Source organism: Myxine glutinosa, chromosome 8, assembly GCF_964187855.1.
Source record: "Myxine glutinosa chromosome 8, kmMyxGlut1.1, whole genome shotgun sequence".
In the NCBI taxonomy this organism is placed as follows: domain Eukaryota; kingdom Metazoa; phylum Chordata; class Myxini; order Myxiniformes; family Myxinidae; genus Myxine; species Myxine glutinosa.
The window spans coordinates 121,658,244-121,681,170 of NC_136268.1; the positions used below are offsets into that span (position 1 = coordinate 121,658,244).

Here is a 22,927-nt window from a genome sequence, read left to right on the forward strand (position 1 = left end):
ACTTCCTTCTACATTCATTTCCATCACTCTTCTCAACCAGTCACTTTCAACCTTCCTCAAAACATGACCAAACCATCTCAACCTGTTCCTCTTCACAGCATCAATCACAGGCTCTATTCCCATAATCTTTCGCAATTCATCATTTTTTTTTTTTTTTTTTTTTTGTATACAAGATCGAGGCTCGTGAAAGAGCGAACATTAATCACACAGAAAGACAAACAGACACATAAAACAAATAACATCGGGAGCGGTAGACAAGATGGGGAGAGAGGGGGAAGGACACAAACACAACATTTGAGAGCAGGGACCGAGAGACATGGAGACATGGAGAGATCTGTGGGAGGGAGAGGGCTTTGGGGGGGAGGCATGTGAAGGGGGGGGGGGGGGGGTGGGAGAGGTATAAACATATGGACACTGCCAGGATTTCCAGGAAAGAAGTTGGAATTTCAAACAAGGTGGAACTGGGGTGAATTAGTGGGGGTAGAAAAGATCAAGGTTATGGATGGGGGAAGATAAGAGATGGTGGTGAACAGCTGTTTTAAAGACCTGGAGGGAGGAGAGGGATTGAAGGGAGTGTGGGAGTTTGTTCCACAGGCGGGAGAAAAGAGGAATGAAAGAGTGAAGGTGAGCAGAGAGCCGAGATTTCGGCAGTTTAACCATCAGAGGGTTGCTGGCAGATCTTGTGCGACCTGTAGGAATATTTGGGGGACAGAGCACAGAGAGAGCTGGGGGAGCAAGGCCGGAGAGGAGTCGGTAGAAGACAGAAAGACCACCTTACCTGCCTGCGGTAATTTGTCTTCCTCTCTCTCAACGATACTCCGCACATCCACCGAACCATTCGCATTTCCACCCTTTCCAGCCGTCGTTGCTGCTCTACATTCATGACCCATGTCTCGCTCCCATATATCATAACACTTCTCACACGTGCAGCATACACCTTTCCCTTCAGCTTCAACGACACTCCCCTCCTCATCAGCATGCCACTCAGTTCCCGAAACTTCTTCCATGCCCATCTCACCCTAGCAACCGTTGCCCTGTCTGATCCACCTTTTCCATTCAGCATGTCTCCGAGGTAGCAAAATGTTTTCACACCTTCCAGCTTCACGCCATCTCCAATATCCAACTCTACATTTCCTCCATCTGCAGTTCCCTCTGTGCACACCTTACATTTGAATGTAGCTGCCACATTGGTTAATGACCCTCTCAGACCACTGCATTTTTGATGAACCCACTCAGCGCACATTGTACATTGAATGGAGTTCACTCCGACACCCTTCCTGCACACAGCACATGGCCACTTCCCAGTTCTTTCCACCTCACCACATGCTTTTCCACTTGCCATCACCATCGTCTTTCCGATATTCACCTTCAGACCTTTTGTCTCCATACATTCCTTCCACTTGTTCATCTTTTCCTTCAGTCCATCCATACTTTCCGCAATCAACACCAGATCATCTGCATACAACTCCCACGGTAAACCCTCCTTTACGTTCTGAGCCAGCACCTCCATCACAGCGACAAATAGTAGTGGACTTAGTACCGACCCCTGATGCACTCCCACATTCACCTCAAACTCACCACTGTTCCCGTCCTTCGTCCTTACAGCTGTGCACGCTCTTTTGTACATTGCCATCACGACTCTGATCAACCATTCCTCCACTTCTAACTTCCTCAATGCCCATGTCAATACTTCGCGTGGAACCCTATTGAATGCTTTCTCCAGATCAACAAACCCAAGAAACAACTTCTTCCTCTTCTCCATGTACTTCTCCTGCAACTGCCTCACAATAAAGAGCGCGTCTGTCGTTCCTCTTCCTGGCATAAATCCAAACTGCATTTCGTCGATCTTCACTTTCTTCCTTATCCTCCTCTCCCTCCCTTTCCCTTTCCCTCCCTTTCCCTCTCCCTTTCCAATACCTTCATTCCATGCTCCAATAACTTTATCGCTCGTTACGAGCCACACTCCAGAGGGTCATCTTTCCCCTTGTATAGAGGGACGAGGGTACTCAGTTCCCAATCCACCGGAATGTGGCCTTCTTTCACCACCAGATTACAGATCTCTGTCATTCTCTTCACACCCCAACTTCCTGCTGCCTTCAACATATCTCCCACAACTCCCGTTGGCCCTCCCGCTTTTCTACTCTTCATTGCTTTTATCGCTTCCTCAACTTCCTCCTCAGTTATTCTCTGCCGGTCCTAAAACTGGGTTACTCTCTATGTTGCCATCCCAATCATTCTCTGCATTCAACAGTATTTCCATATATCTCTTCCATCTTCCTTTAATTCCATCTGGGTCCACAACGATTTGTCCCACTTCATCCTTCAAGCAACTCACCCCCATCACATCACACCTCTCTTTCGCTATCTGCTTTGCATTCCTGAATACCGCTCTCTGACCCTCTTCCGAATCCAAGCATTCTACGAACATTTTCCTACATGCCTCCTGCGCCTTTGCTACCTCTTTCTTTGCAGCCTTCTTGGCTGCCTTATAACTTTCATGCTCTGCTTTTTCTGCTCCCGTACCCTTCGCCTTCTGCCACTCCTTGAACTTCTTCCTCTTCTCGTCAATCCTCTTTCCAACTTCATCATCCCGCCACCATGTTTCCGAGTGCCTCGGTGGTCCTTTTGTCCATCCACATACCTCACCAATGGCTCCCAACAGACTATCTTTCATTGACATCCAACCACGTTCAAGCTCAACCACATCATCCTCTACCCTACTCAGCCTCTCTTTTAATGCCTCCCTTACTGTCACCTCTTTCAACCTCCACACCTTCATTCTCGGTTGGTACTTCACCCGCTGAGCTCTCCTCGCACCTTTCACCCTTATGTCGCAGACAACCAAGTGGTGCTGTGAAACAGCCTCCTCCCCCGGGATCACCTTTGTGTCCCGGAGGTGCCCCCTATCTCGCCTACACACCATCAGGTAGTCAACGGTTGTCGTCGACCCACCTGACGTGTATGTAACAAGCTTATTATCCCCTATCTGGAACTGAGTGTTACAAATCAACAAATCAGCTCCATCAGCAAACTCCAAAATCCTTTCACCTTCTCCATTTCTCACACCATATCCATAACCCCCATGAACTCCCTCAAAACCGTCCATACTCCTTTCCACATGTCCATTTAGGTCTCCTCCTACCACAACAACTTCCTCATCTTTCACGTTTTCCATCAGCTTCTCTATCGCATACCTGACCTTGTCCTTCTCTTCATCGCTCCGACCAACCTGCGGAGCATATCCTGAGATGACGTTCACAAAGAGCTTTCCAATCATCATTTTCACCATCATCAACCTATCACTCACTCTAGTCACACTCACCACACTGTCTACAAACTCCTCAGAAAACAGGACACCAACACCATTCACACCATCCAGGCACCCTTGCCACACAAACTTGTATTTCTGTCCCTGCCTACCCTTCACCAGTTCACCATTCTCACACCACTTCCCTTCCATCTCGTCTCTTGCACACAACATATGTCCACTCTTCTTCTGACCAATACTTCCACCACTTCTCCAGATCTCCCTGTCATTGTCCCTACATCCATGTCCCAAACCTCAGAAACCGATCTCCACTTCGGGCTGTACCCTGCCCATATGTAGTTGTAATTGTCATGGGTCTCTTTTTGAGGCAATGTTTTTATGGCCGGATGCCCTTCCTGACGCCAACCCTCTTAGTCGCCTCTTACGACACGCAGGGATACGGTGTACCTATTCTAACCAGGGTACACACCTGGATAAAGCTTTGAATAAAACGAAACAGGTTTAATCCCGTACAAATAAACGGAGAATGAAATCAATAATAACTATATACAATAAAGTAAAATAATCAGATAAAAACTAAGGCGTCAAGTCACAAGCACAGACGGGGCGAGGGACACAAAATGGCGACTTATCTCTGCTCTTTCAGATGACACAAGCTTCCCAAGAGAAACCAGCACCCAAAGTATTTTGAACAAAACCTGGTGCCCATGTTGCATTCAATGCCGTAAGCTTGCTTTGATAGAGCTGATATTTTTGGTGACGCATTTTTGTGAGCTCAATGAACTCGACGAAAACGGAATTATGTACAAAAATTAACAGGTTTATTACCACGGATGCCGATAATACAAAATAAAACGCGCCGGTCTAATCCCTCTAACTGGAGCGCTCCTACGACAGACACATACATACAGATGGGGAGGAAAAAAATAAAAATAAACGTTGTGTGTTTTATCATGCACTTAGCTCTGATCGTTCGGTGCGTCGTCTGCAATCGCCCAGGCTCCCTCCCCCCCCCCCCCCGTTCCCGTTCCCGATCCCGCGCGGGGAGAAAGCTGCAGTCCACTTGGTTCCACGCGCCGCTAGGCCTCACCATGCTCCAGCGGCAAGCCTGAGAACCACAACGTCCTCTCCCTTCACTTCACCACGACGTCCTCTCCCTTCACCTCACCGTCCTCTCCCTTCACCTCACCATGACGTCCTCTCCCTTCACCTCACCACGACGTCCTCTCCCTTCACTTCACCTTTGCGCAAGACAGTGCCACATATTTATTTGGGTGGTGCATAAGTAATCCCTCTCCCCACCCCCCATCCTTAAGCACCACCATTTGAGTTTCAAAATGGTGCTCTTTATGGAAAATGGTCATGATGGATTACGTATGTTGCCCCAGAAGGCCTGCCATGTCATTATAGCAGCTGTGGTCTTGCTTAACATCGCTCAGAGGTGTGGGCTACCAGACCTCCATGACGAAGATGATGCTCCAAGTACTAGTGGAGGAGTACTGAGCAGTGATGGGCAAAAACAGCGTAGCTCAACACCAGAGGCTGATAGAACAATACTTCCGCAACTGAAAAATGATTGTGCATTGCGAAACATGCTCACAGTGATTTGGATAAATATTCACCTTTTCATGGCATCCTGAATATTCTGCTGGTTGTTTCACACCCAAATTTCACTTTCATAATTTCACACTTTCACCATTCTCGGAAAGTTTCCAAACATTCACTGCCCACATTCACACATTTACAATAAAATGCTCAATGAGAATCAAAGGAATTTTATACAAGAATCATTTTATTCCTCCTCCATCCGGAAGCACATGTTACTTATGCAACATAATGTATAACAAGTGTGTACCGACCGTTATGTAGCAATATAACAAGCGCCATTTAAAATTACGTGTTCATTTTAAATCAATAGCAATGCAAGTTCATTCCTATCTCTAATATGATTTGTTGCCTAGCATAGCAACGGCTTCTAAGGATTTCCTCAACATTAGGGAAATTCTTACTTGAGGATTTCCTGAGGGTTGTTTATGCAACAGCCTTAAGGAGAAAAAGGAATCACTGTGTATCTTAAGGGGAATCTTTCCTTAAGGATGAGGGAAGTTTATGCAACCGGGACTAAGGCCTAAGGCCTGAGGCCTGAGGCCTATACTTACTGTGGACTTCACAAGGCCCATGACGCACATCGGTTCCAACCTTATGATATTTGGCGATTCTTTTAACAGTCGGTTTGGTCGTTTTACACTGAAGCGGAAACTTATGGGAATGTCAGGGCGATTGTGAATATGACTGCTCCGAAAATGGTTTGCTTCACATAGCACCAAAATAGTGGCCGTATGATTTTTCAGATTACAATTGTGGGTTGAGTCAAACCAGCTGTCCAACCAATGGGTGGAAAGGAGCGTTATACACATACACATACACATACACACACACACACACACAGATGGATGGATGAACAAGCGTATTATTATATAATATGCCTGAGATCCTCATTGCCATTCATTGCCATCTGTTGCGTGAGATGTACTTGCACTTTTATTGCATATGTAGATTCCTTGTTCTTCCATGGTAAATAAAGTCATTGTCGTTATGATGTCATACAACTATTTTTTTGTCATTTGAAAATCTCTGACTCTTGCTAACATACTCGAATTTCATCCCTTTTTTATGTGTAGGGTGTGCGCAGAATTGACCCAGCCCTCTACGAAAAGTACGAGATGCATGACTTTGGGCAAGAGCAGCTGCGTTGCCTTGACCTTTGTGCCATGCTGAAGAAAAAACAGCCCAGTGGCTACTTCCATTGTGAAGCATCTGTGCAGTTTGGTGAGTCATTAAAACACCCTGTGCTGGAGGAAAGACAACAATGTCTTTGTGTTGAAAATTAGTCTCGCAACAATAAGTTTATTTAAATATCAGGATTCAGTGTTATGAATCATTAATGAATGTTATCATTAATGAATCCTGGTATTTGCATGATGCTTTCAAAATACGAGTCCAATCCTTATTTGGTAGGTGCCACTATTAATACTTCTTGTAATAGTAGCAGCAAATAAGTTGGATTCCGAAATGAAAATAAGACATTGTAGACAAACTTGAAGCATTCCAGATGGCAACAACAGTATAAACTAGTGGCCTTGGAAGAGCCTTCCGGTATCCCGTGCGGCTCTAGTTACTATTGAGGGTCAATCTTTGTTATTGTTATTTGCATATGAGTAGATGCCTCTTTAAGCAAATTATTTTTCTCTAGGTTTTGACACAATGGGATCATCTCGTGGAGAAACCATGACTACATTGAAAGAAGACGAAGAATCTCAAGACGTGCAGGTGAAGTTTGATGGTGCCATTGGGGACAACCAGGAGAATAACTGCATGAGGAAATTGTTCCAGATAGCAGAACCCTCTTTATTGCATGCAGTTGAGAATCCAAAGTCAGCCTCAAATGTTGGGGTTGGAAAAGCTGAAATGAAGATTATGGCCATTTCAAACAGAAGCAATATCAATGACAATGCAGCTGTTTGTGAAGTAGATGACCATCAGAAGGGTGTGGAAGCAGCTGCTGAAGTTGAAGTGACAGAAGCCCAAATACATGATGATGAAATAAATTTTGCGGACACTGTGCATCTTGAAGAAGATTCTGAGAGACATTTTGCAGGAATTAAAATGTGTTTTGAAGATCACAAGTCTGAAAAAGAAGATGTTGAGGATGATCAAGTGAAAGAATGGCATGAGAGAAGCAGAGATGAAAGCAAAGTTCGAAGAGATGTGGCGTTGCTGGATGTTAAGAATGTTACTGTAGGGGGTTTGACCGAAGCCGAACTTCAGGCAACCAGCTTTGAGATAGTGGCGCATATCTTGAAAATGGCAATAAAACAGATTTTGCAGGAAATGGCCAGTGCTTCAGATGCATCAGCTTTTATAACAAAGGGTATGCCATAAGCACTAAATCGAAAGTTTCAGGTTAAATATTGACCTACTTTTCAGACATTTCCAAGCCAAGTCAATAACATCCAAGAAGTAGAAGAAAAATCAATTCATTTTCAATCAGACAATGAAATGTTAGGATTAGTTTCACTTTTGTTTAATATAGATTGTATGCATAAATATTTTGCATTTATTATTTTTGTTGTTGATTTTTCAAAAAGTGTGACTTCAACGTTTTAAAAATTTTTTGGATTGATTAGTACAATCAAAGGACTTTTATTTATTCATTTATTTTCCTCCATTTCTGTCTATTTTCTGCTCCATCGTTATCTTGATATCCCTGCACACATGTCTTCCGTGGTACTTTTCTTTGCGCCAATTATCTTAGCTGTTCATTGTTGAAACTTTACATTGTGCATAATCGATTATGTACACTGATGGTATTTAAACAACAAAAACATGTATGCAGTTTTGTGAGATCATATGGAAGAAAATTGTCCATGTGTCAATCATTCACCCAACAGTGTCACGCTGTACAATCACTCGAGTATCAGGATTTACCCGCTCCTTCCATGGACGGCTGTATTTCTACACAGTTTTCAATAACTATTGTGTTTTGAAGATAACTGAGTGCCGTTGTAATGTGTCATGTTTGTCATGTTCACTGAAAGAACAGCTCAGAGGTTGAGAAAACATTTTGAGGCTGTGATTGTCATTATAATCCCGATTCTGCAAATGGAATTATGTAAGTATGAAGGTATTAATTTTTTTGGTTTTAGCAGCCATCTACATATTAGAAATGCAAATTTAGAAGGGGTGGGGGAGCTGCAGACGAAATATATTTGATAAAAATAAGAGAAACATGATGGCAATAATAGGGGAATAAGGAGAGGTAAAATGAAAATGAGGTTTTGATATGAGGGGAGTGGTAAAATTTGGGCCATTCTTGATACTTGTCTGTTTCCCATAGCAGTGTTGTTATTTAATTATTTATTAAATTTTCTTTCCCTATTTTTTCTATTTTGTTGCAGACGCCCTAAAGTCCTCCTCTCCTGTCAAAAGCGATCGGTATGTTTTCACATGTATCGAGGTGTATTTAACCGAAGATGTGGTCTTGGAATGTGGGATCACCCGATATTCCTCAGACCATAGCTGATGTTGACCGCAGCGTTCAACATGGAACGGATTTGAACCATTTACTTTGTTCCCATGGTGGATACTTGATTAACGATTTACTGGAATCATTTGTCATCGGAGATGCTTCTTTTCTCCTAATAGTGCAGCGGCATAGCAAACCAATTGTGCATTTTGTGATGGAAGCACCAAATTTGGCAGAATGATAGAATATTATATGGAGAACATTTTCAGATATGGAACCACTTTGGAATTCACCCCAATGTGGCCGCCATATTGGATTTCAAAATGGCGGCTTAAAAATCTTTAATTACAAATATTTCTGGTTCTATACCAGCTACAGCCTTGATTTTAGTGTCTGGATGTACAAACTTGAGGTCAAGGAATTGAATGGTTCTACTTAGAAGTTGATTTACTGACGCCATATTGGATTTCAAGATGGCGGAAATTGATTTACTGACGCCATATTGGATTCCAAGATGGCGGCTTCCGAAAATCTGCTGACCGATATCTCTGGTTCTATGCCAGCTAGATACTTGATTCTGGTGTCTAGATGTACATTTCTGAGGTCAATGAATTGAATGGTTGTATTGAAATATGTTTTAATGCACATAAGCAACTGATAATCCCATATTACGTACATTGTATACACACGTTCAGCAAGAGAACTAGCGAGCGTATTGCATCAAGTCATGCCAAGTGTCACAGTTCCAACTCAATGTGAGCAGTCACCATCACAGGCACACAGTGCTGTGCATTTCAGAGCCGCTTTCTTGCACTTGCATCTCCCACTGCAACCTTTTTCGCACCCACAACAGATGAGTTCATAGCAGGATTTGGCAGCTTCTGGTAGTGTTGTCCACAGAGGATCGAACTGTCCGTCATTGTCCACCCACCCCCAGTCGCATGGTGATGGGAGATAGCAGTGTGGGACAAGAGACTGTCCCCAACAATGTCCACCCTGGTAAGTTGCTCTCTTCACGTGTTGTACTAGGGCGGCCTGTGTTGGAGGTATTGCTTCAATGGATCGAGATTTCTTTGCAAAGAGTTTCTTTCTTGCCAGATTCACCTCAGAACATGTGCATGTGCGGTCGTACAGAAGCACTACGTATCTCTCCAGGGTTGCCAGTGTATCCTCAGAGATCTCACTTGGTGCAGATGCCAGGTCCAGGAATGCATTGGTCACTTCTGGAAAAGTTTCCCATACTGCCCATGCTGTTTTCTTGCCACGACCTGCAAAGCTCGAGACGGTATCACACCCTGTGATTGCATGGAAGATTGGCAGTGCCTTGGCTTTGTCTGGTCCCAGGGTAGCAGACAGCTCGTGTGCTGCTATGTAGCAGAAGTTCTTTCCGGTTCCAAACGCTAACCAGAGTTCGTCCACTACCTCATTAAGCTCCTGGGCCATCCACACAGCGAGAACCACCACATCTGTGTCCACGGTGCGGATGAGTACTCTGCGGTGTCCAGATTTCATAGCAGCTGCTGCGTGGAGCATCATGCGCGTGTCTGCTTCCTCGTGATTGCACGGGACCAAAGCGGCTGTGTCTGCACATGGTGGTACAGCAATGACCTGTTGGTGTAAGCATGAACAATACCGTGATGTAAATTAAATGTGAATTCCTTTGGTGTAGGTGGTCACGAATAAAACCTGACATGAATCTGCATAACATTTATTAATTTATTTCAGTACATTATTTCAAGTACATAAATACAGGGCAATTATTATTATTATTATTATTATTATTATTATTATTATTATTGTTATTTACTTGGCATCAAACACATGAAATCATACAATATGACATTGCACATATAACAGTAGCCTGTTCGTGTACACTCCCCCAATATGCCAGGAAAGAAAAAAGCAATTCAAGAACATTATGGCCAATAGGCCTTTCTTAACAATTTGAGGGAGTGTACCGTGGACAGCTAAAGATTATATATACAATACAAAATATTCTTCCGAATAGATAATACAAATCGGGATTATATAATCAAAATTAAATTATATGAAAAGAATACACATATGTGGGTAAGAATTTACTCTACAACAGCATAAATCAATAATACATTGTATAATATGTACTGAAACCACAGAAGATTGTACACACACTCTCAAACACACAAGCAGGCATGCACCCACTCTCACCACCCAGACACATACACACACTTTCACTAACACACACTAACATACATCATGCACATTACCTGTTCACCGTCAGTAGCAATCAGCTGTTTGTCTGGCACATCGATGGACTCCGTGACCTGCTTAGACAGAAAGCTGAAGAGTTCCTCCTTGTTCTCGTCGACACGGAGGAAACTGTGCCAGTTGCCTGGTAGGAGGGCAGAGCCAGTGACACGTCTGCGTATTCCCTTGCCTCTGTTGGTCCTTGCAGTTGCCTTCAGGCTGCCTGACTTTGCATAGCGGTCCCACACTAGATCGAGACGAGATCGATGTTGAAGCTGTGACATAATGTATGGAACGAATACTTTTGTGGCATAGTCAAGAAATGTTTTGGTCTGGCCTGGGCTCAGCATTTGAACTATTACAGCTCCATCGAGGATCACAGAAGATACTTGTGGTGGGTCCGACTTTGTTTCGACAAGCTGTTCTAAGGGCTGCAACAAGTCAGCTTTGGAACCAAAGCGGAGCTGTCCATTTTGCGAGAGTGCTGGCGGATGTGCGCTGTTCTCATGTTTGAAGAACTGCTCGAGACCCCCATCTCTGGTTTGGCATGCGATGTATAGTCTGGAGAAGAGCTCTGAATCACTCTTTGCAGAGGCTACTTGTTGTTTGCTCTTCTGGGCAGCTTTGACCTTGATGGATGAAAACAACGGGAGTTTGTTGCGTTTGATGACATCATTGAGTGGCTTGGATCTGTCTGCCAGACGTTCCTTCTCAAATGAATGGAACTGATCTCTCCCAATCTGTAAAGCTGTACGCACAGTATCTACAACAGCTGGGCCCAAGATCTCCAGTGTGCCCAGGACCAGCAAATCTGTGCTTTCTTCTTCAAAGGGGCTGCCCATCTCTTCGATGACTGTTGTCAGTGCACGGACATCTTGGACGAACTTCTTCTGCACACTGTCGGTTTGCTCATGGTGGTGGGTGTGCTCTCCCCTTTGGCGCAGTTGCTGTGAGGTCTCAAATTCTGTGATGACCCGAGCAACTTCGGGGCCAGCCACCATCCACCGTCGAAGGGCACTTGGATTTTCAGTTAGGCCCACTGCCCCGCCATCGCCTTTGACCGTGGCATTGTTTTGTTCATGAGCCTGGTCTAGGGAGATGGCGGAGAAAGCATGCCTAGTCTTCTTGGATGTGAAGTGCCCCGCATGGAACTTGGCAGCAACATCTGGGTGTTTCTCTGCAATGCCAACCATGTCCCTGATGTGGACTGGTAACCAGCGAGCATAGTGGATATGGCCCAATGCAGCGAACCATGCAGCTAGCTCTGGTAGGGTGTCCATGTACAGCGTGAAGTTGGACTCTCTCAGTGAACGTATGTAGAGGAGTATACAGAGCTCCAGGTTAAGTACAGTGGCCCAGTACTGAAACTGTGGACATGCCGCTGCTCTCTGGTCACACCATGCCTCGAACTCCAATGGTTCCTCATCTCTTGCAGTTGCTCTTTCGTTGTATATGTCATATGCACGATGCTGCAGTATGTGTAGGGCAGCAACAGTTACTTGGTGGGCGCGTCTTGTACGGCTGACGTGAGCTGCACGCAAGAAGGAGTCTGCTGTGCCAGCTGTTGCTATCTCTGCCTGAACCAATGCCTGTGTCCAACCGCTGTCTTGCAGCCAGTCTCCTGCTGTCTTCAAAGCTGCCATCTCTGTGTGTAGACCACCCAGCATGACCACAAAGAGATCTTCACCATCTGGCCAGTTCCATTGCACCTGCTTGGCGATCGCATAAAGTGGTTGGTCCAGTGTGACGACGGGTATCTGTCCAAGGTTTAGCTCATTGATCGCTGCTTTCACGACATCCATGGCATGGCGGATCATTGCCACTGAGTGGGCTTGGTCATGGAAGAGGGGAAGCAAGGCAGTGGGTGTGACTGTGATACTAGTATCCTTGGCCGATTGGTTCTCTGCGTGATGTGCAGCCCAAGAAATGTTTCCTGGATTCTGTGTGTCACCACTGTCACATGCATCCTTCACAGTCTGGAGCCACCTCTTCTCTTTATCCAGTTCAGCTTGTGCAGGATTCCTCTGCAGCGACGCCTGGGTTCCAGCTGGTACAGGGTGGCTTTTGGCAAGTGAACTAACTGGTTGTACATCTGTGTAATACCGTGGAAGGTCCTCCACAGTCTTGACATTTGAGACACCCCCGATGATGACAATACCTCGGTCTTTGCCTTGATTGTCATAGTCTGGATGTTGTATCAATGAAATACCAGTTCCGTGGAAGGAGTCGTGTGCTGTCGTGGAACTGGGATTGTGGTCTATATTATCCACAGCTGATGTGGTGAACACTCCACCGCGGAGCTTTGGGGGACAGACCACCTTCTCCGCCCGAAAGCGCTGACAGACCCCGTTCCCCAGCTCTGCAGAGATCCGTAGCACTCTATCATAGGCAATGCTGATCCCTAGTCCAGATAATGTGTCAACCAGTTCCCTCTTTCTCGTATGGGCATGAAGCATCAAGCCAAGATATATTGGCAAAGGAGTCTCTTGACTAATGCTGTGTCGTACGTCTGTGCCTGCACCTCTCCTCTCATGCTTCACACTGTTGTATTTGAGAAGTTGAGCTATTGTCACAGACGCTGATGCCGATGACTGACATGCCTGATCTTTGATGCCTGCGCCCTCTAAAATCATGGAGACCATTGTCAGCAGCAGTTGTGGCACAGACTCTTCTTGACATTTGTTTGAGAAGGACCCATTGAAAGGCTGAGATGACTGGAACATATCCTTCCTTATAATCCCTGCAGCTCGTGCCAGGTGCACAACATCACTGTCAATATCATGTTGACATGCCTTGGCTAATGCACTGCCAATGTCTTCCTGAAACACCAGCAGGACATCTCTTCCCTGCCTGTGCTCCTGCAGATCAGGGAAGTGTGCCAGGATACGCTCCTTGAGTCTGGTTGTATGGACTCGTGTTTCCAGCACAACTCCGAACTGTTCCATTCTCATTGTGTAGAGCTTGGTGAGGTCTGCCATCTTGAATACAGGAGCAGTGTCTTCTTCTTTAGCAGTTTCCTCTATGTACGTTACCAGTTCAGCAAGGACTATTGCTGAAATGACATCTACCGTGCTCTGGCTTTGCTCAGCAAGCTTTTTTGCTGCCCTCACGCGGTTGTATAGGGATGTCAAACATTTCTTATGGTACTTGGCCTCTCTTGCGACCATGTCCCCAGCACTCAGTTGGGCTAACAAAGTGGTATCCTGAAGAAACTCTGCAGCCTTGCGAACGTGTTTATCTAGTTCCAATGTCACTGCTTGATGAAACTCCAAACCAAGCTCTTGCTGGCAGAAGAAGCACAAATTGTCGCATATGCTATCAACATAAGCTGCCTGAGACCTAGTAAGCTTGTACTTATCTGTGATTGTACTGGGGATAGGGCTTCCCTCTGAATGACTTCTCTTCTGTACCCGCTGTAGCTTGGTAGTGTTATATTTCACCCTGCATGACTTGTGCCACTTGGCTTGGTGGGCAGCTAGAGTGGCAGCTATCCCTTGGCCTTCATCCAGTCGTTGCAAGTCCACGTCTTGTGGCAGCTTGCCTAGTTTATTGAATGCTGATAGATTGTCTTCAAGTGTCTTGTATCCAGCACCTGCATCAGTTCTTTTCGTGACAGCAGGACACTGTAGGGACTCTCCTATATCAACTTGACACAGAACACAGAGTTCCCAGTCCAGTGGCGTCTTTGGCGTTGAAGTTACATGCTTGGTAACATGAACTAACTTGAACTGCTTCGACATGATTGAAACCTGGATGGAGCAAACAAACAAAAAAGTCGTTTAATTAGGGGTTAATCAACGGACCAGCATGTTTTATCTACAGGGCAATACACGACCCCCCCTGAAATTTGACACCAAATGACCTCTTTTAGGGGTATTTTTGGCCGAAATTTTCAAATTTTTCACTCCCCAGACCCCTAGATGTTCCCTTGAGCTCAGAATCGCCGCTGTAATGTGTCTACTGATGTTAGAAAAGATATAGGGTGAATGGGGCAATAATTGTGCCTGTAGGATTTGTTTCCGCCACCCCCCCTAAGGGTTACAGATTTTTAAAGCCGCCATTTTGAAATCCAATATGGCGGCGACCTTGGGTGAATTTCAAAGTGGTTCCATATCTGAAAATGTTCTAAATATAACATTCTATCATTGTGCCAAATTTGGTGCTTCCATCACAAAATGCACAATTCTTCTTAAATTTTTGCTATGCCGCTGCACTATAACCATTCATGAACTGAGAAGTGGAATGGTATCCCAAATATCAAATAATTCTGTCCCTATTTTTTTTATTTAAATATATAGTCTAGGTTCGTGGAAGAGCGAGGACATAGAACAGATCAGGACACAACATAACAAAGGGAACAGCAGGAGAAAGGGGAAACACCAATAGCAAGGCGGAGGGAGTTAAATTCATTCTATTTCTATCATTCTCTTTGAATTTGGGTCTCCGTCTGTGTTTGCAAGACCCAAGAACATGCTTTTTGACCGTGGGAAATTCGCTAGGGTATACAATGGGCATTAAATATTTTGGAGAAGAAAGCTTTGTTATAAGTGATTCCCACAGTCGAGATGAATGAATGAATGAATGATCGTTTTAAGGCCATTTTCCCCGCTAGAGCGGGGGTTAGCCTTGCGGGCCCCATGACAATCATGGTTCCCTGTTTTGAGGCAATGTTTTTTAAAATTTTTTTTATTAAAGTCGAGATGATGAAGGCAAATGCTCAGCTGATGGCAAAACCGTTATTCTGATTGAAGGTCACTTCCATGTCAAACTTTGTTCAATATGTCAGAGACATTGATCTGTTTTGATCATTGTCATTAATTCATTATATGCAATGTCTGCTTTTCATTCAATTCGATTTTTATGATGAGACAATAATAAAAAATAAATGTTGAGTTTTGAGCGAAGTTTCTGTTCATTCAGAACTTCTTTTCAAGTGCATTAGAACGTTTTTTGTCGAGATTTAGAATAGTCTTTAGTATTTACGACAAAAAGAAACACCCACAAAAAGGTTCCCTTTGTTCTGCTTGGCGAAATTATGTTTTTCAGTGCAATGTAAATTTTTGTGCCACTGCCCTTTACCCCCAAACATAAAATAATGGATCTGCGCCTGATGCCCATTACATTATTGCCACCCGGTTGTAATTTGTAGGGCAGAAGACATTGTGTCCATGTGACAGATAACTGTGCAGCAATAGCTGCAGTGGTACTCTATCTGGTGTCCTTGCCAATCAGTTTGGTACATACTACACCACCGGTCAGAAGTTTTAGAACACCTCAATTTTTCCAGTTTTTATTGACATTTACGCAGTTTAATGTCTCAATGTACTCTGAAAGTTAAGAATAAAACAAATATACAATTGGAGATAAAAAAGAAATCATAGAATCATTTTGTTTAACAAAATTTAATTTAAAATTTTGACTCGGCAAAGTAGCCACCTCTTGCAGATATAATCGCCGAACACACTCGTGGCATTCTTTCTACAATGGAAATCAAATATTGTTCGGGAAGTTCTTCCCAACACTGTTGCATAAGTTTCCCACAAATGTGTTGCACTTGTGGGTTGCTTTGCTTTCACCTTTCTGTTCAGTTCATCCCAAACCAGCTCGATGGGGTTTAAGTCTGGAGACTGTGCTGGCCATTCCATGATTTGAAGCCTACTGTCTTGTTCTTTTCCTCAAAGGTAGTTTTGACATAGCCTGGAGGTGTGTTTCGGGTCATTATCTTGTTGTAGGATGAACCCCTGACCAACTAGGCATATACCAGGGTATTGCATGGTGCTGCAAAATGCTGTGGTAGCCCTTTTGGTTCAGGGTGCCAGTCATTCTGTGCAAGTCGCCGACTCTGGATCCAGCAAAGGAGTCCCAGACCATCACGCTTCCTCCTCCATGTTTGACATTTGGTGTCACACACTGAGGAACCATCCTTTCGCCTAATCGACGGCGTACAAAAACCCTGCGTGATGAACCAAAGATTTCAAATTTTGATTCATCGGTCCATAAGACCTTCTTCCAGTCTTCAGTAGTCCACTGGCGGTGCTTCATGGCCCTGGCAGGCCTCTTTTTCTCATTTTGCCATCTTAGCAATGGCTTTCTTACTGCCACTCGACCTGTCAAACCTGCAGCTCAAAGTCTTCTCTTCACAGTTGAAACTGAGACTTGCTTACTTCAACCAGTGTTAAGCTGTGCTTGAAGCTGTTGTCCTGTGAGCCGCCTATCACGCAAGCTGTTGACGCTCAGAAACTTGTCTTCTGATTCTGTTTCCTCCAGTTTCCAAGTGCCCTTTGATGGTGTAGGAAACTGTACTCACTGACACCTTGGCTTTCTTTGCAATTTCTCTAAAGGAAAGACCTACACTTTTAAGGGTTATAATGGTCTGTCTGTCTTCCTTTGTTAATTGCCTTTTTCTCGCCATTATGTCAGCAATATACTACTTCCTGCAGTGCAATATTGTCCAAATAATGCTTCAGAGGGTGTAATAACAGTCTGTTCCAATACTGCTTTTATACAGACAGGGGGTTTGTAATCAAGTAATCAGCAGAGGTTGGGACACCTGTAGGAATAGTTTGCTTCAACTTTCAAGGCTTAATTTACTTACATTGCTGCAGAACAGCTGTAAGTTGTTAACGCATTACTTGTTCCCTGAAGAAGGCCTTTTTTTTTTTTTTACAAGATGACTGTGCAATTTGCATTATTTTCCCGTTTTTTTCCCCCGTCCCCCGCCGCACCGCGGAGCGAAAGTGGGACTATGGTTTTCCCCTCCGTCTGTGTGTGCGTCCGGGCGTGCGTGCGTGCGTACGTACGTGCGTGCGTGCGTAAGCGAAGGACTGAAATCTAATTTGTTGTGTGGGTGCAACCCACGTCAAAATCCAAGATGGCCGCCGCCATGTATGTCTGACGCCATGTATGTCTGAACCTTGTGAGCGGAATATCTTGAAAAATAAACGAACTACTAACTTATAATCTGGTGTGTGGGTGTATCTACGCATAAGGAAGAACGCTATTGAAAATTGGGTCGCCACGTCAAAATCCAAGATGGCCACTACCATGTATGTCTGAACATTGTGAGCGGAATATCTTGAAAAATAAGCGAAGTACCAACTTATAATCTGGTGTGTGGGTGTATCTAGGCGTAAGGAAGAACGCTATTGAAAATTGGGTCGCCATGTCAAAATCCAAGATGGCCACCACCATATATATGTCTGAACATTGTGAGTGAAATATCTTGAAAAATAAACGAACTACTAACTTCTAATCTGGTGTGTGGGTGTATCTACGCATAAGGAAGAAAGCTATTGAAAATTGGGCCGCCACGTCAAAATCCAAGATGGCCGCCGCCATGTATGTCTGAACCTTGAGTGGAATATCTTGAAAAATAAGCAAAGTACCAACTTCTAATCTGGTGTGTAGGTGTATATAGGCATAAGGAAGAACGCTATTGAAAATTGGGATGCCATGTCAAAATCCAAGATGGTCGCCACCATATATATTTCTGAATCTTGTGAGCGAAATATTTTGAAAAATAAACGAACTACTAACTTCTAATCTGGTGTGTGGGTGTATCTACGCATAAGGGAGAATGCGATTTAAAATTGGGTCGCCACATCAAAATCCAAGATAGCCGCCTTGTGTCTTCCACTTTGTCAACTCACATCACTTCACCGACAGGGGACCTAGGTTTTAGGTGGAACCACGGTTTTAGGTGGAAACGCCGAGCGATAGCAAGCCGTGATCTGGGCCGTTAACAGGTACTAAACCCGATTTGAGCGGTGCCAAATCGTGCCACGCTTACCCAATGGAAGAAATCACTAATACGGTCGGATTAAGAAGAAAGGAAGAACAGATTGGTTTATTACAATTTTGTACAATGATGCAAAGAAGAAGAAAAGCAGTGCAGCCTTAAGAACAGTCTTAACTTATCCCAGGACGAACGGGCCAACACACACACACACACACACACACACACACACACACACACACACACACACACACACACACACACACACACTCTCACATGGGGATGTAGATGGTTGCGGTTGGAGGTCCCGGGATGATGTACACAGCTCGTTCTCCGGGTCCCCGACTCGCCGCGGAGAAGATGGAAGGACAGACGGCAAGCGCTCTTCGTGGTTCGTTGGCGCGGATCGGACAATTATCGGGGGAAAGGTGCGCTTGGCTGGCGGTTACTTCGCGGGCCAGACGCGTATGTAATAAACGAACCGGCGCTATATGCGCTCCAACAGTTCAAATGGCGAAGCGTCTCTCCCAATCGTCTTCTTTGGTAAAGCGCGTATCAGTCCTCTCGAGTCCTTTTGCAAAGCGCGTATATCCTCCAGCCCTCTTGATAATGCGCAATAGTCCTGTTACAAAGCCCCTCGCTCATCAGTCCTTCGTAATTCGCATATGTCCCCTTTATCTCTTGATACCAGGGCTTTTGCATAAGTCCTCCACATAACAATTTCAAGGCTTGGCTTCCCTCATGAGTCCTCTTGATAAAGCGCATAAGTCCTCTGTCATGCCAATGCTTGGCTTCCCTCACGAGTCCTCTTGATAAAGTGCACAAGTCATGTTACAAAGCCCCTCGCTCATCAGTCCTTTCAATACCAAGCACGATTCCTTCAGTCCTGTGGAAAGGCTTTGCGTGCGCGTTTATATAGCGCCGCCCAGCGAACCCTCTCGAATCTGCCAGCCGCGCTCTGACCACGCCCCTCACGCCATTCCACCCGAGCCCTGGTTGGTTGTTGGGGTCTTACCGGCTCCGCCCTTGACGTCTGCTTGACGTGGCCACGGCTCACACCCCCAAACTCGTGTTCCGCCCCCTTTTCAGGCCTACCTCGTGGCATTTGGCTGGTTTGAGCATCCCAATGCGAGGGGCAATAGGGTGCAGACTGGATGGGCGCAATTGGGAATGGGGCGCAGACTGGATGGTGCCCAACGAGGTCGATTGGAGGGTGGGCTGCAAATTGAACGGGACCTACTCTTATTTATTTCTTTACACAACGCAGGTATCACTGTTGGAAATGTCCTTATCTCACATATACTATGACATAACTAATGTTCTAAGGTGGCCTGCGTGTTGCATGTGGACTAACTATGGGGGCAAAACCTTTAACCTTTATTAATCAATATGTACATTCTCAGAACCGCAACACTGCATCCCTCCTTCACCAGGCTCGTCCCCGAGCCGAACCCACACACCAGTGAGCCCAACCGGTTCTGATGCAAGGGTCAGGACTACTTTTTAATTAGTGTGACACTTAGGTGTAGTTTCCCTCTACATTTAACCTAACACCCTGTGTGCGACAGTTTTAAACACTAGATATGTCCCACCTACTGCGTTGTGTACCAACTAACAGACACGCCCACAATTAACCGAATTACGGACAGAATTCGCAAACTAAACATAAAGCCGGTGGGGAGCATGTTATTTACAAGACTACTAATTATTTACAATACCACAACCCAGGACCTGTTCTTTTTGTGGGAGAGAAAAGGAATTTTGAAAAGAGGAAACACAAATGCAATGCACTGCACCAATACACCATACACCCATATATGCACAAAAATAAAATAAAAATGCACAAAAAGGCACCAAAATGCACAATCATCAAAATGCACAAAAACCTTTTCATAAATAATCAATGATGCCTTGTGCGTGCTTGGCTGCTGGGCCGTTGTATCTTGGCTGCATCTTCTTCTTCGGTGTGCCGTAATAACTTGGAGATCTTCTTTTCCTGGCACACCGGAATAATAAAAAGTGCACAAACCGTGTCCGCTTTTTATTTTGGCCAGCAGGGCCAACATAGGTGGTCCGACTGCATGGCATTGATGCCACTTAAACACAGTGGTCCGCAGGGCAAGATAACGCTTGCAGCAATTGTCTGCTCAAGCAAAGGTGCCAGGCCACAGAACGTGTGGTCCATTAGGTGTACCGGTGCAGGCAACAGGCAGCAGGGTGCAGCGCAAAGGTGCAGCCACACAGCTCAGAGTACCTACACATTCCCCTCAACAAAAGATAAGGGGTCCATGGGTGGGGAGGAAAGACAAAGCAGAGGTTAGCGGGGGAAAGGGCGCAAGGGTACACACAATCACAAGGTAATGCAACATGAGGGGTGCGGGAGATCGAGCAGAGAAAGCTCGTCCCTAGCCGTTCGTCACCCCCCATGTCAACCTACACTACCCTTGCCCCTCCCCGTATTTACACCTTACAATTTACAAATTACGTCTCTACCGTCCTGTCTTTTCTATCCCCCCTCTAAACCAAATTCGTTCCCAAACCCTCCCAGGGAGGAAGGGATGGGATACACACAATGTCTCACCCACGCCATGATGCGTCTTTCATTCCAAATAGTTCACCAAACCTGGTTGCGGAGTCCTGTCACCTTGGTGAGTGGATGTGTATGGTGCGAAGAGATTTCATCCTAACTATCCTTCTAATTGACATTAACTCTTAAACTACCCGGGGTCATGCCCTGCCAATCCAATTGGCCTCTTTACACTATGTGGTTCTAAAAACCGATTCCCATTGACCATCCTGTGGTGCCTTACCAATTTGGGGTCTCACTCCCCCAATTTTTCCTACTGTGCCCTCGCACAATTTCGGGGCTGGGTCGTGTGGCTCTACCAGCAGGTCTACCTACCTGCGCACCTCCACCACTGAAGTTGCCACCCGAGCTTGCCTAGCTCCTCAACTACCCTAACCTGGGGAAGGCCCTCCTGGCTCTATCACCCCGTGATGCCCTCTCTGGCATTGGGCTACCCGGGTCCTTCTCTCGGATCCTCGGGCACCGCTGAACTCTACTTTGAACTCTAACTGGCTCCCAGAGCCTACCTGCGGCCTCACCTGGCCGACAGACTACCAGTGGCGGAGTGCCCATTTAACCATACTCACTAATTAAGCCCACACGCCCAGCCATTCCACTCACTTATGCACCCCTCAAAGCAACAACTTGCGACTCCCTGCACCACAGATGTCAATATCCAAACAATTTACCTACTCCCTCTACCTAACTTTAAACTACCCTCCCCGGGTATTCGTGAGGGGTCCATCTTCCCCCATCCACTCCTTCGCACCATGCACTCCACACCACTCAATCCACACGACTCACTCGACACACCATTTATTCCCACACACCAAGTATTCTCTCCATTTATCCACTTGCACCCCATGCAAGTCAATCACCCAACACACTTACACACATCCTCAATACACTACTCATACACTTTCTCCGGTCATCCCAGACCAATGCCTCATTTCACCAAGTTCCTTCCCATACTCACACACAACCATTCTCAACCAATGCCTCATTTGCTCACGCTCACCACAAAGATTCTCATTCAATTCCTCATTTGTGCCTGAAGCGCATCTTCATACTCACACACAATTTCTCCACACACACAGCATCATCTGACTAACTACTTCCCTCTAATACTCGTGCTTTCCCTGTCATCCCTTATACTAAGCACATCCCTCATCATTATCATCCATCTAATCTGATTACGTCCCCTCTACCAGTACAAATTCACTACTTAAATCTTGGTCTCCTATGGTCATCTCTAAATCCCTAACAATATCCTAGCCTGCCCTCGGCTAGTTTACACTGCCAAACCCCATAAATCTACTGCTCCTCTGCCCCAATGTAACGAATGGCAAAGCTACCATTCGCCATCATCACTGCTACCATTTGTCCACTCACTACGAGCCTCAGTGCGGACGTACATTTCGTCACAGCTCGGCTTCGCAAAGCCGAGCAATGCATGCGGATGGTCAGTCTCCTGTTGGTTGGGTCCGTCTGGCATTTTCGATTCTGGGGAGGAGGCATACTTGGGCCGAGGTTCCAGGCGCCATCTCTGCGCGGAGCCTTTCGGTCTCCGCCACACTGACCCAACCTCCCCCGGTCGGAGCACCGTGCCCGCCAGGGGGCGAAGGTCCGACCTGGCCTTCCTCCCCTGGAATCGTGCCGTTTGCCTCTTGCGCCACGGCACCGACCATACAGGGCGGGGCCCGGCCCAAATCGTGCACGCTGCCACGGCAACGATCCCCGCCGGCTCCCGCAGCACACAAAGTGCACCACGCCTCGAGAGCTCGCGTCGGCTATCCGTCGGCCTAAACGCTGCCCCGGTCTGCGTCGATGCTTGGTTAGCATTCTCACATCCACACGCGACCCATTCTACACTCACAAAACGCGGCGCTCCGGCGCTTCCCATACAACCCATACATTTAGTCACCGCACTCGCTCGTGCATACCACCCAGGCGCACTCATTCTACTCGCACACTCCGTTACACACTTCTCTTCCACGCACTCCTCTCGTGCACTCTCTCCCGTGCACTCTCTCCCATTACATCCTCTGTAACAACCATGGGTGTGCACTCTTGCACATACCCAATCAGCGCACACCTACCCACGGG

General features: G+C 45.8%; 1 protein-coding gene across 8 annotated transcripts in view; it reads left to right on the top strand.

Annotated features, from left to right (window-relative positions):
• The window catches only part of LOC137418819 (A-kinase anchor protein 7), an 85,078-nt gene that overhangs the window by 44,806 nt on the left and 17,345 nt on the right, over positions 1-22,927 (top strand). For 4 of the 8 annotated variants that reach the window (XR_013624393.1, XR_013624394.1, XM_068104952.2 and 1 more), the window contains 2 exons: positions 5,950-6,097; positions 6,522-6,598. Coding sequence is in view for 6 of the 8 variants with exons in the window: in XM_068104952.2 (XP_067961053.2) it covers positions 5,950-6,097; positions 6,522-6,598 (225 nt within the window). In the remaining 2 variants the exon portion in view is untranslated. Of the gene's footprint in view, positions 1-5,949; positions 6,098-6,521; positions 8,462-22,927 lie in introns of those variants that run through there. The other 4 variants (XM_068104950.2, XM_068104949.2, XM_068104951.2 and 1 more) reach the window with 1 other exon arrangement.